The following is a 13,320-nucleotide window of genomic DNA, read 5'->3' as shown; positions in this document are numbered from 1 at the left end:
CAAGGCAGTGAACGCGTCCGCTCGAAAAACTAGACACCGCACAGATCTTATTAATGCATCGCTGCCCCCTGTGATTTATCACTTTCCTACAATGTTTCGGGTTTGATCGACTTCATAAGTAACAAGCTCGATAATATCTCCCTGATGTTGTATAATAAATAAGTTGTGGATAGTTTTTCTTTTAATTACACCACATTTTATATAAAGACATCATGATGTCACATTTTTAATCCTCTCAAACTATTCTTCTGCTGCAGGACTTGGACAATAAGGAAATTGCACAGGGGTCAATAAAGTTTTCTACATGTCCATCCCTTAGCTATTGTTTTCGTATGATGTAATTGTGTTTGTCTGTGTGTCTGAAACTTGACTTTTTATCGGAGAGGTCTTTGTATAAACTTTCAGCTTCCTGCTTGTCCCTGCACAGACTCTTGTTCATTTTGGTTATCTGATATGCAAAGTGTGTTTTTGTATACATGTGAGTTTGTGAACACATTGTATGCATTTGTATAATAACTCAACCTATTTCTATAAGTGAAATAATCATAAATCTGCACCACTGCAGCACACCATCTCATCTCATCGTCCTAGGGACTGTGTGTCAAAATCAAGTTTTAGTTTAGTTTAGTTTATCCTGAGCTTGTTTTTCATTTTTGTTAAATTATTAACAAACAGAAAAGCTATTTCGAAGCAGTGTTAATCTATTTTAAGGGGAACTAATCCATTCATGACAGAATCCTTTCAGCTCTAGGTCACTGGTTAGTTTCTTTGTGCCTGGTGCAATAATGAAACTATACCGTCTGTGTATTATAGTGGAGTTCAATAGAGGCCCAACAACATATGTTTGCCCCCGGGGCCGTGTAGGGGGGTTAATCCAACCATGCATTTTATATAAAGACATCACATCATCAGTATCATCCTATCTTTTAATTTGTAATCTTTGCACAGCCACAAGATAGAAATCTATAGCTACAACTCCAACCTAACGCACACACAGGGCCCCTAAAAGCCCCTAAACATCATAATCTGCATAATGTAATTAATCTGATGCTTGTACCACTGAACTATAGACTGAGTCCTCCATCCTCCATCTTGACGCCTTGTTTTGCAGAGACACGATGAACCAGAATTTGATTTCAAGCGTTTAATTATTTCTAGTTTATGTTGAATTTACTTTTTTGTAAAGTTATTTAATTTGATTTTATGTTATCTAATTACCTCTGTGTTTTGTGTGTGTCATGTAACTGGTACTTATAGGAGTTATAATCCATCACAGAGGTAGTGCTGCAATCAACCAGCAATTTTTCACTGGTTTATTAAAAAATGGCTCAACAACAAACTTTTTGCCCTTTAGGAGGATAACTTGATTTACAGACAGAACCGATACAATATGAAATCCCTGCACTTGTATTATTGTATAGTTTATTCACATAGAGTCTGAACTGGACTTGTTTGGAGCTGTGTGTGATTTTTTTTTAAAACCCTGAACCACAAAACCTTTAAAAATGTAACACAATCAAAATATTTCCAGTAGCAGAAAGTATAAGTACATTAAGTAGCCTTTCATGTTGTGTTCCTGCTGTTTTACATGATTGTTTCCATCTTCTGCAAATGAATACCTATATTGAGTAGCCTACAATGTACTTTTTATTCAACTCAGCTTTTATATTTACTTTATTATTATTTCATAACTCATATCAATACACAATAAAGCAGCAAATAAAGTTTGATTTAGACTAAGATGAGACTTCCTCAGCTATCCCTCAGTGTATAATGTCAACAAAATTTTCAGCTAAAGATATAATGGGGCTTATAATGATATAATATGACATTATATCCTGTAATGAGCCATTCTGCATCACTAGTATTTTCACTGATAGGCTACTATATTTTAAATGCAGAGCTCCAGGCTGTGTCCAGTTTTTTTGTGTGTGTGTGTGGTGATGGATGGTAGTTTTACCTAGGCCTAAATAAAACCACAGATTATTTCCATATTCAAAGCAGCAACGAGCGGTTGGTGGTGATGACACTGGTGTGTGTGTGTGTGTGTGTGTGTGTGTGTGTGTGTGTGTGTGTGTCTGCAGCAGGCGTCGCTCAGTTTCACGACTCTTCACCTCTGATGGTGAAAACCCCCCACGACGTCGTGTGATGTAAGAAGCAGCAGATTGTGTGAAAAATAAATAAATAAATAAATAGTTCTCCTCTTTATTGTAGGGTAGAGACTGTCTTATAATGTTTACACTTGCGCGGAGGAATATCTACGCTCAGGTGACACCTTCACGGCTACCGGGACTCGTTGTTTAAATAGCCAGAGTGTGCGCTTTGATTGGATGTTTCATTCTCATGATACGTTTTGTAACATCTGCCGCTAATAAACAGACTCTCATCATCATCTCAACATCTCATCATGAACCGGGAGTCTGAGTCTAAATGTGACCGGGGCCACGGAGCCTCTGCAGCCGGAGAACGAGCTCCTCCACCCGGGACAGAGTCTGGAGGAACTATATCTCCAGAGAGGAGAGGAGGAGGAGGAGGAGGAGGAGAGGAGGAGAGGAGGGGGTCATGCAACAGATGGTCTGGTCCCCACAGAGACTATAGAGCCAGTCTGGGGTGGGGGGTTATTACCCAACAGAGGGACTGAAGGCTCCAAGATCCGACCTGCAGGACCTGGCGCTGGTTTAACCCTTTTAGATGCACAAGTGGGTCAAAACAAAATGACCCGGTGAGGTCGTTTTCTTCTCTATCTTTGTAATGAAAAGTTGTTATAAGTTCATATTGCAGGTAATTCTCAAAGAATATGTTATTGGTAGCACGCCATTCAAATTGTTATCTTACCTTTTAGACATTTTAAGAAATTGTATTTTTGTCTTACCCCGAGCTTCCCTACGTAAGTGGGGCAAAAATGACCCGCATTCATTTCCTATGCAATTTCATGGGAACCTTTGATTCTTGTGTATGTGTGTGTGCGCACATGCATGTGCATTTGATCACAAACACATGCACACGTTTGCACACACAAAATGGATGTTTACAATGACTTTGTTCTATTCCTGTTGTAATTTTCTTTTTCCAATTTTGAAAATGTTTCTAGTAAAAAGGTTTTTAAATTGTCAAAAAAAAGTGACAAATATTAAATATTTCAAATATGACATCATTCTTGTGTGGTCCAAAATATAATACAAGATACAAATGATTATGACAAAAAAAATGACAAAAGTGGCATGAAAACACATTGATTCTGATATGGGTCATTTTTGACCCACTTATGGAGAGTGTAAGGTCCAGTCACTCCTGCATCTAAAAAAATCTAAAAAAAAAAAATTGAGCTGAATGTATTGATCATGGACTCTGACTCTCCACACTCACAGACAGACACACACAGGTTGACAGCTGCTTCATGTCAGTGGTCAGAGAGTGAGGCGACCACTCCTGGTTTTAAGGTCACAGGTTTGATTCCCATGTTGACAGAGATCAAACCGTGGCAAAGACAATCTGTGAGGAAATGTTCTACTTCGTAACACAGTCCCGCATTTGGAGGATGAAAGAGCAGCAGTGGACAGACAGACAGACAGACAGACAGACAGACAGACAGACAGACAGACAGACAGACAGACAGACAGACAGACAGACAGACAGACAGACAGACAGACAGACAGACAGACAGACAGACAGATACTTGACCTTGATCCTGAATATGTGAAAAGAGGGTCAACCTGCCCTGGTTTCCTCCCTTTTACTTCGGGGAACTCAAGTTCCAGCTTTGGTTTAGTGAAAAGTCCTTAATCAAGAATAGAAATCTGACTCTGAGCTGGATTCAAAAACTATTTGTAAGCAGTGAAATCTGCCAAACGGAGGATTAGTGAGTGAGTGAGTGCTGAGCTGAAACTAAAAGCAGCCTAAAGCAACTGGTCCGGCTGCAGTGAAGCTGCATGAAGGTTATAATGCTGAGCTTTTATTTCAGGATGGTTGGTGGTGCTGTTTTATTACATTACACAGAGAGGTGTTTCTGTTTTATATACGTTACCACTTATATACTTTACTTTTATATAAACACTTTATTTCTCTCTCTATACAGATATAAACATGATTTTTTTCTTGCCGTTGTCTTATTGGTTGGACTTGCCTGACCCTTGCGTGAGTTGTGAGTCAGTACGTACGGGGTCATACTTGTGTTGCCTGTTTTTTTTTTTAGGTTGTAAATGTGACTGTTCCTCTTGGATCAATAAACTCGTCTGAACTGAACTAATCAATGAGATAAGCTATGATTTATTTAACCCTGTGATGTTCTGTTCCTGCTTCGACAGCTCAGTCACCATGTGTTGCCTTGGTTTATCACCTTCCTATTGTAATTTTTTTTTAAAATAGCACTTGGACATGATTTACACATATATATATCTATGTGTTTCAGACTTAAATACAGTATATTTTCTTTGCTTTATATGCAACAAATTGTCTCCTAAATCACAAATAAGTCTGCTTAAAGGTCTATTGCATCATTGGAGTCTTATTGATCGAACACACAGGTCATGCCAGAACAAAGAGGAAGTAAATACAAACAAAACACAAGGGTGAAGCCTGTATTTTAGCAGATTATATATAACTTGATCATTTTATTGAATGGGTATTATATTGTCAGTTTGTACATTAGTTGTACATTTTCGTTTTAAGGCAGTGGTGCACTGCAAAAACGCAAATATCTTACCAAGAATATTTGTCTTATTTCTAGTCAAAATGTAATTTTTTGTCAAAACAAATCTCATCATATTTACAATAAGAAACATCACATAAAAAGTAGCTTGTTTCTAGACAGTTTTTACTTCTTTCAAGCATATTATCACTTGAAATAAGTAGAAAAATCTGGAGCAAGTTTTTCTTCCTTATTACAAAAACAAAAAAGCTTTCACTGGCAGATTATTTATACAAGTGAATATTTGTTTGAAACAAGTGAAAATGATCTAAAAACAAGTACATTTTTAGGTGATGAGTCTTATTTTAAGTGGAAAGAGATTAGTTTTGAGTAGAAATGAGACAGTTTAACAAGAAAAAGGACAAATATTCTTGGAAAGATTTTTTTCTTCGAAGTTTTTGCAGTGTGGTTCTGTGATTTCACCTGAGACGTCGACTAGAGACACTTCCACTTCACAGCACAGTTAAACACACAGTTAACACCAGCTTAACTCACTCTCCTTAAAACATTGTAGGATTCAGACTGAAACACTGAGGCGCTGCAGGATGAAACCAAACCACAGCTCAGTACTCTTGATCCCCGCCGTCGTCGTCGTCCTCAGAGTCTGGACTCATCAGACCCAGCTCCTCGTAATCCTTCTCCAGAGCTGCCGTGTCCTCTCTGGCCTCCGCGAACTCCCCCTCCTCCATACCCTCACCCACGTACCAGTGCACGAACGCTCGCTTGGCGTACATGAGGTCGAACTTGTGGTCGAGGCGAGACCAGGCCTCGGCGATGGCGGTGGTGTTGCTCAGCATGCACACGGCCCTCTGCAGCGTGGCGAGGTCTCCGCCCGGTACAGCGGTGGGAGGCTGGTAGTTGATGCCGACCTGTGGAGACACAAAGAGAGAGAGAGAGAGGGAAGACACTTTATTAGGTTCACCTGACCAGGACCAGGGTCGTCTGTGGCTGCTGTGGTGTTTAATAATAATATTTCATTTGTTTGTAATGGGACTCTGCATATCCTTCCTCTTGTGTTAGGTTTTTAATGCATGAAAGTACCACATATATTTGTTTATTAGACCAAGGCCTTTTGACTTTGTCAGAAACCTCTGTTTAAACAGCATAAAACAAAAAAAAAAGTTGTTTTTTTCCACAAACTTCTAAAATGCTCTGGTTAAAATGATGACATTTGTGTTGTAAGGGTCAGTTTCGACCCAGTTATAATGGTAAAAACAATAATTAGAGTTAAAAGATGGATGGATGGATGGATGGATGGATGGATGGATGGATGGATGGATGGATGGATGGATGGATGGATGGATGGATGGATGGATGGATGGATGGATGGATGGATAGATAGATAGATAGATAGATAGATAGATAGATAGATAGATAGATAGATAGATAGATAGATAGTGTATAAAAAGTAGCCTATAAATCCAACAAAATTGACAAATATAGGGTGATATCATGACACATTGGAGAGCTGGGAAGTCAGCTCGTTTGTTCTTAGTCTTTTTTTTTGTTGTGCAAATATAAAACAGAATATTTATTCTGTCCAGTTTTTTTTTTTATCTTAATCCTGTAAAGTGCGTATCTTGATGTCCCAGTAGCCCCACTAGCTGTCCCGGATGCTAGCGAGTCGTCTCTCTCTCAGCAGTCAGCACCGCAAAGAAGAAGAAATACAGTCCGAGTGAAGCGCTGGAGCCACGGACCAACAACTAAAGCCTCGGTAACAAGTAAGTGGTAACAAGTATGAGGGCCGTTGTGGTGAGCTAGCTCGATGCTAACTTCGGCTAGCGGTAGTGGTTAGCAACCGTCGCTAACACCCTCTTCCCAGCTGACCACAACGGCCGTCCTGCTCGTTACAACAAAACACTGGAGGCTCCCGGTGTTGGTGACGGTCGGCTATCGGCCCGCGGCTCCAGCGCTTCACTCGGACTGTATTTCCTTTTCTTTGGGGTCCTGACAACCGCTGCTGTCTGAGGGGCGCAGTTTGAATGTTTTGTTTACAAACTGCAACGAACAAACTTCCAGACTCTACCTTTAAACGCACCAGATGGTTGATGGTTCTGTCACCAACCATCAACCCGTTCCACAGCCGTTTAGCAACTTTGATAAATCATCAGTCCAGAGTCAGATCGATGATGACGACACTCACCTTGAATCCAGTCGGGCACCAGTCGACAAACTGGATGGAGCGTCTGGTTTTTATATTGGCGATGGCGGCGTTGACGTCTTTGGGCACCACATCGCCGCGGTACAGGAGGCAGCAGGCCATGTATTTACCGTGGCGAGGGTCGCACTTCACCATCTGGTTGGCCGGCTCGAAGCAGTCGCCGGTGATCTCGGCCACGGCGAGCTGCTCGTGGTACGCCTTCTCGGCCGAGATGATGGGCGCGTACGTCACCAAGGGGAAGTGGATGCGGGGAAACGGCACCAGGTTGGTCTGGAACTCCATCAGGTCCACGTTCAGGGCGCCGTGGAAACGCAGCGAGGCGGTGATGGAGGAAACGACCTGGCCGATCAGTCTGTTCAGGTTGACGTAGGTGGGACGCTCGATGTCGAGGTTCCTACGGCAGATGTCGTAGATGGCCTCGTTGTCGACCATGAAGGCGCAGTCAGAGTGCTCCAGCGTGGTGTGGGTGGTCAGGATGGCGTTGTAGGGCTCCACCACGGCGGTGGACACCTGAGGCGCCGGGTAGATGGCGAACTCCAGCTTGGACTTCTTACCGTAGTCGACGGACAGACGCTCCATCAGCAGGGAGGTGAAACCGGAGCCGGTGCCTCCTCCGAAGCTGTGGAAGACCAGGAAGCCCTGAAGACCGGTGCACTGGTCGGCCTGAGGACGGAGGGTCAGGAGGTCAAAGAGTAGTCAAGTAATCAAGAAGTAATCAGTTACAGTTACTATTTACTTTCCCCAAAAAGTAACTGGGTTAGTAACTGGATTACTACGTTACAAAATAAGAAAATACCAGGAAAACTAATACTGCGTTACTTTTCCTGTGTTGGTTCACGTTACTTTAAAAAAGTAATTAGTTATAGTTGCTAGTTACAATCTGCAAAAAGTAAAACAATTTAGCTTAAAGGTACAATATGTAGGAATTCCCCCCATCTAGCGGTGCGGTTGCATATCGGAATGCGTTCGGGCAGACGTCAGACAGACAACAGACGCTGCATGTAACAGGATAAACAAGCGTCTATGTAAACAAGTGGTCCGCCAGCACGAGGCAAAACAATACAGGCGTGACAATATGTTGTCATGGTGATGTCGTATTGTTTACCTGACCACGTTTTAAAATGACATCCGGTTGGTTTGCCGACGGCCGTCTGCCTGACTGCACCTGAATGCAACACCAGTGCCTCCGTCCTTCCTCACACTACACAGTGGTGACAGTTTTAACAGGCGCTACCTGGAAAACTTTCTCCCTGAGCCGACAGCTCCGCTGAGTTTCCGTGGTTACCTACGGTCACGCTGCCACTGAACGTAAAAAATGGCGATGCAACATGGCCGCCTCGGTTCGGTGCGTCGCCCACTTATGTATTTGTAACGACTTGTAACAACTCATTCTAAGGTACGAGAAAGCTTTCATTTGTATGCGGGTGTGATTCCACTTCAGTGAAATACGTATTTATGAAAGCAATATTTGATTTTTGCTAATAAAAAGCCAAATAAGTTACATACTGGGGCTTTAAGACATTATGAAAAAGTTTGTGTGTTTTTACAAAATTTAATTATTAGTTCGACATCTTGGAGAATCTTCTCTTCTTGTTGCAGAGAGTTGATCAAACTCTTGCGTCTGTTTGATGTGATGCTACAATTAGGAGACTGAAACATCTGCCCAGAGGCAACAGAGTGTTTCATCAACATCTGTAAAGCTCAATAATTAACTCATTATTTCTTGCTTATTTAACTCGTACAAACTAAGACTCAAACATAAAAACAACACTTCATGGATCAGTGGGAGGTTTTTTTTGACAGAATATGATAAATAAGATAATATATGGAGAGAATGAATATGTGTGTGTTAAAATGTATTAATTTAATGCAAATGTAGTGCATATAGGTAATGTGATGATGTGTGAGGTTTAAGCTCATGCAATAAAACACTGATTATTGTGTGAGTCATTATTAACACTGATACATTTAATAAAGAAAATATAAAGTAGGGAACATTTGAATATTGAAAAATATAAGTTTTTCTCTGTCTTCATGGGGGAAGTTGCACGATTAAAAGTAATTTGCATTAAAACCTTAAAAAAAAACAAAAAAAACAAAACATAAACAGATAATTGTTTTTTTTATCACAAACCATTTTACGAATGCGCTCCAGGACTCCATCGATGATTTCTTTCCCGACCGTGTAGTGGCCGCGGGCGTAGTTGTTGGCTGCGTCCTCCTTTCCAGAGATCAGCTGCTCAGGGTGGAAGAGCGCTTTGTACTTTCCAACTCGCACTTCATCTACAACAAAAGTGTTTTCATTCAGGGGGTAAAAGGTCGAATGAGATCAACTACAACCAGACCAGATTCAAACACATGCAGGTGAAGTCAAACCACGTCGACTTTTAGATTAGATTAGAAAAACTTTATTGTCTGTTTATCATAGAAAATCATCTTTGGCGTGGCTCAAGACAAAACAAATGTGAAAACTGCCAGGTGATCAGCTGGTGTGGTGCATTTGACTTGTTCAGTTTTTGTTTTGTTTTGTTCAGCGATTATGGCTGTGGGAATGTTATATTTTCCATTTTTCCAGAAAAAACAACTGAAAATCAGACTGACAAAACTGGGTGTTGAGTTTGAATGTTTTAGAAAGAATAGGGAGTCTCTACACTGTCAAAATGAAGCTAAAAGAGTTGTTGCACAAGTCAAAAATGAAATATAATCAATAAATCCTTTTTTATTAATTTAGACCTAAGGGAAACGGGAGATGCTGCCCTGAAAAAGATAAATTATTAAAACTGAAACAGTAAAATAAGACAAACTAATTAAAGATGAACAGAATATTTACAATTGGTTGGAAATCTGCCTAAATGATATTCTTGAAACTTATTATTCACACAACACACCTCTGTAAATGTTAGCCAGCATCCATTAAAAAGGTAAAAGAGCCATTCTTGTTCTACGTTTTAAATTGTTGTATTTTATTATTTTCATCTTTTGTGTGATTGAGGGAGGACCAATCATCCCCATCTGTATTGTCAATGGAATCGTGGATGTATTACTGAGCTATTCAGATGTAATTTACAGATGAATGGATGAGATTGGTGAAGTGATATGTAAATGAACATGTGAAAATCACAATAAAAAAAGAATTGAAAAAAAAAGAAAAGGTAAAAGAGCCATCGATCGCTGCTTTTGTTGCTAAGATACCAGTGTTCACATCCCAAGCCCAAGGATAAGGAAGTACAAATATGAACAAGTGCAGGACGACTAAATTTTTTTTTTCATATCTGTGTTTTTTTGTTTTTTTACTGTATCATAGTATTGTATTGCTATTTATTTTATGTAAAGCACCTTGGTTGTTTATAAGGTGCTATTATATAAACATGACCTTGACCTTGACCTTGACCTTGAGGACTCACCGACCACCGTGGGCTCCAGGTCCACGTAAATCGCCCGGGGGACGTGCTGCCCAGAGCTCCCGGTGTCGAAGAAGGTGTTGAACGGATCCTCGCGTGAGTTCGGCGCCGCGGGATCGTCCACGGAGACGCCGTCGGGGCCGACGCCGTGCTCCAGGCAGAAGAGCTCCCAGCAGGCGTTTCCCGTCTGGACGCCCGCCTGGCCTACGTGGACGGAGATACACTCTCTCTGTGCGTGTGAGGGGAAAACAGGAAAAGATTTACAAATTTAGGCAATTTTGAACAAAACTGGGTGTTGAGTTTGAATATTTTAGGAAGAACATGGAGTCTCTAACCTGTCAAAATGAAGCTAAAAGAGTTGTTGCACAAATTTCGGCAATTTTGAACAAAAAGAGACAAAATAGAAAGACAACAAGAACATCGATATCACAATGTCCAATATCTGCTCAATGTCCTTCTGTTATCAAGACAAAAATCTGATAAAACTTATACTATTGCATCTTGACAGCATGGAAATGTTGGTGATTTGTTTTTAACCATATGTGTTTTTGCTACATTTGAGAAAATCTGATATTTAAAAATGCCACTCTTACATTGACTCCAACTGTTCCCATGAGAGCAGAATTCAAAATGTCTTCAAAAATTCAGTTTTTTAGATAAAATTCAGATATTTGCCAAATAAACTTCATCAACCACCTTTTTTTTCAGGTGGATTGAAAATGTATTTGACAAGAATTGGCTGGTGTATGTTTACAGTCAAAGGTTTTCATGCACTGTAGGCTCAGTTTTTCAAAAGCTGGGTGGTATTTTTGTGCAGGACAGAAGCAGTGTAGCAAGTTTGGTAGTCTCTATTGTTTTCTTCTTATTCTTTATTTGCGCTAATGTGAATGCTGCACAATAATCTTACCAGCCTGTTGGGATGAATAAAGTATCTCAATCTATAAAGTTTCATTTACATTCAACTCAAAATATGAAAAGTTGCACGAATTTAATGGATCAAATTTTGTTAGAGAAATAAAAGGTTAGTTCAATGAATGAATTGAATGAACATTTACTCTTAGATTCAAGATGAAACACTAAAAGTTGAACTTCACTGTGTCCCTGTTCATTTATTTGCTGTCGGTTACAGTTACAAAAACCTGGCACACTTGAATTTCCTGTATTAATTATTGAACTTTAAATTCAATTCATGGAGGTAACCTGAACCAACTCAGACTGAAAAACAAAACAAAACAAAAAACATTTTTATTTAATCCCACAATGGGTTATTATCTGTTAATGAGCCTTTAAGCCGTATAATTACAGCCTTATTTTTTGTTTCCATTCACATCAGCTCAGTGTGCAGTGTAAAAGTTCATGCTCTATTATGTTATTTTTTCTCTAATTGTCAACTGTAGATATACATGTCAAAAACAACATGGGAGTTTTTCAATGGTTTACAGTTGGCGAGCTTCCAGCGGTCGTGTTTCAACATCAGCTTTTTGTTTCGCCCAAAGGGAGAAACATCCCCGAGATGGTTTTCTGCTGCTGAGTGACACTCGTAAGACTCACAAAGTTGGGATACATGTAGAAAACTTAACACATTTATGAGGCAGCGGCTTATAGGACAACGAGCTGCTCAGAGCCGGAGACAGAAGATGATTTATTCTGAGGCTTCAGATTAAAAAAAAGCTTTGAGCTCCAGGTCTAAACAGTCCGTCAGTGATTATAAACTCATAAAACTGGAGCGGAGCAAAGACCAACAGCCTGCGAAGAAATGATTTAGGCTCCGTAAGAAGTTGCATGTTAATAAATGTGCAGCATCTTGAGTTAGAAATGTGCACAACGCAGAGTTTTCAGGAGGTTTTAGTAGATGATAAAACCCACAGTGGAGACTTTAAAGAGACTAGTGTAACTCTTAATAAACAAAAGGTCAAAATTCATTAGAGTAAAATAAAGTTTCCTTAACTGTCTTACTTACCATGTTGGTCCAGTTGTTTCCAGATGTTGGTTCTGTTCTGGTGCTGGAAGCTCTATACGTTCAGTTTCTTAAATCCACCGTGCAGCGCGTCTTCACCTCAGTCTGCTGCTCTTTATACCTGCGGACAGACAGACTCACCGCTCCTGTCTGACTGAGGGAAGGAGGCGACGACAACGATGATTTATCATTTATCCTCTAGGAGACGAAGGAGGGAGGGAAGGAGGGGTGATGACTTTTATCCCACATGAAACCGACTCTCCCTCAAAATGTTGTTTTAGTCGCTTGTCTGAGTTGACACGACTTGTTTTTCCACCAGACTCAGCGTTTTTCTCAGTCTCTTCTATAAAATCACACATACAGTTAATTTAACAGAACATTATTGAACTGCTTCATTACTTCACTAATGTCCCATAGGCTTTCTACTGTATTTACAGTTATGGCTTCACTAAAGTGAAATTACAACAAAATGTGTCTAAAGTACCAGAAATAAAAGTACTTGTTTCGTAGAAAAGTGGCCTTGTGTTATTGTATAATTAACCACATATATATGATTATTACCGATTTAACATTAATTCTAAATGTTGTAGCTCAGTTTAACTACTTTAATACAGTGGTTCCCAAATCTGAGGTTCAAGATAAATCTGAGGTGTGATGGAAAAACATCCAATCTTTGCTTCTTTTTGTCTGTAAAAGTTTTGGTTTTGATTTTAACTTGTTGTGCTTCACATAAGTAGAAATCCAAACAGTAAATGTCTCTTTGCTGTTCAGTGTCTGAGTGAGTTAAACACTGATTTTTATGAGACTCTTTAACAGCCTCATCTTATTAATTCACAGTAACTTTAGCTGTCAGCAAAAATGTAGCAGTGTAAAAAGACATGAGTAGGAGTAAAAGTGTAAATAAACCTAACTGTCGCCTCTGTTATGAACAGATTGAAGCTCTATGTGTCTGTAAAATATAAAATATTCGTCTATAATTTATGTACTGTGTGTTTTGTTTTTAAAAGTTAGTGAGGAGCACGGCACCTTCAATCTTCATGTTGCTTTAAAAAAAAAATCAAAACAGACACATTAGAGGGGTAAGTTATTGTGTATGGTGACATAAACACATATA

At 39.8% G+C, this 13,320-nt stretch overlaps 2 protein-coding genes across 3 annotated transcripts in view; one reads left to right on the top strand and one right to left on the bottom strand.

Annotated features, from left to right (window-relative positions):
* ptpn1 (protein tyrosine phosphatase non-receptor type 1) overlaps positions 1-13,320 on the top strand; it is a 99,864-nt gene that overhangs the window by 50,711 nt on the left and 35,833 nt on the right. The gene's annotated exons all lie outside the window — the stretch shown is intronic.
* On the bottom strand, positions 5,236-12,227 carry tuba5 (tubulin alpha 5). Its single transcript, XM_085782788.1, has 5 exons — positions 12,210-12,227; positions 10,253-10,478; positions 8,983-9,131; positions 6,831-7,511; positions 5,236-5,556 (listed from the first exon to the last, which is right to left on the bottom strand). The coding sequence occupies exons 1-5, from the start codon at positions 12,210-12,212 to the stop codon at positions 5,251-5,253; spliced, it is 1,365 nt and encodes a 454-aa protein (XP_085638914.1). The 5' UTR covers positions 12,213-12,227; the 3' UTR covers positions 5,236-5,250.

Source organism: Trachurus japonicus, chromosome 7, assembly GCF_045865225.1.
Source record: "Trachurus japonicus isolate A0001 chromosome 7, Traja_1.0".
In the NCBI taxonomy this organism is placed as follows: domain Eukaryota; kingdom Metazoa; phylum Chordata; class Actinopteri; order Carangiformes; family Carangidae; genus Trachurus; species Trachurus japonicus.
The sequence above is the reverse complement of the archived record's forward strand: the minus strand, read 5'-3'. Positions and strand labels throughout refer to the sequence as shown.

Bases quoted from the DNA above. Each gene is read 5' to 3' on its own strand.
- tuba5 (XM_085782788.1), bottom strand. The intron at 7,512-8,982 runs GTTTGTGATAAA...CTCCGTCCTCAG, and splicing joins TGGAGCGCATTCGTAAAATG to GCCGACCAGTGCACCGGTCT. The intron at 5,557-6,830 runs GTGAGTGTCGTC...GTGTCTCCACAG, and splicing joins GGTGCCCGACTGGATTCAAG to GTCGGCATCAACTACCAGCC.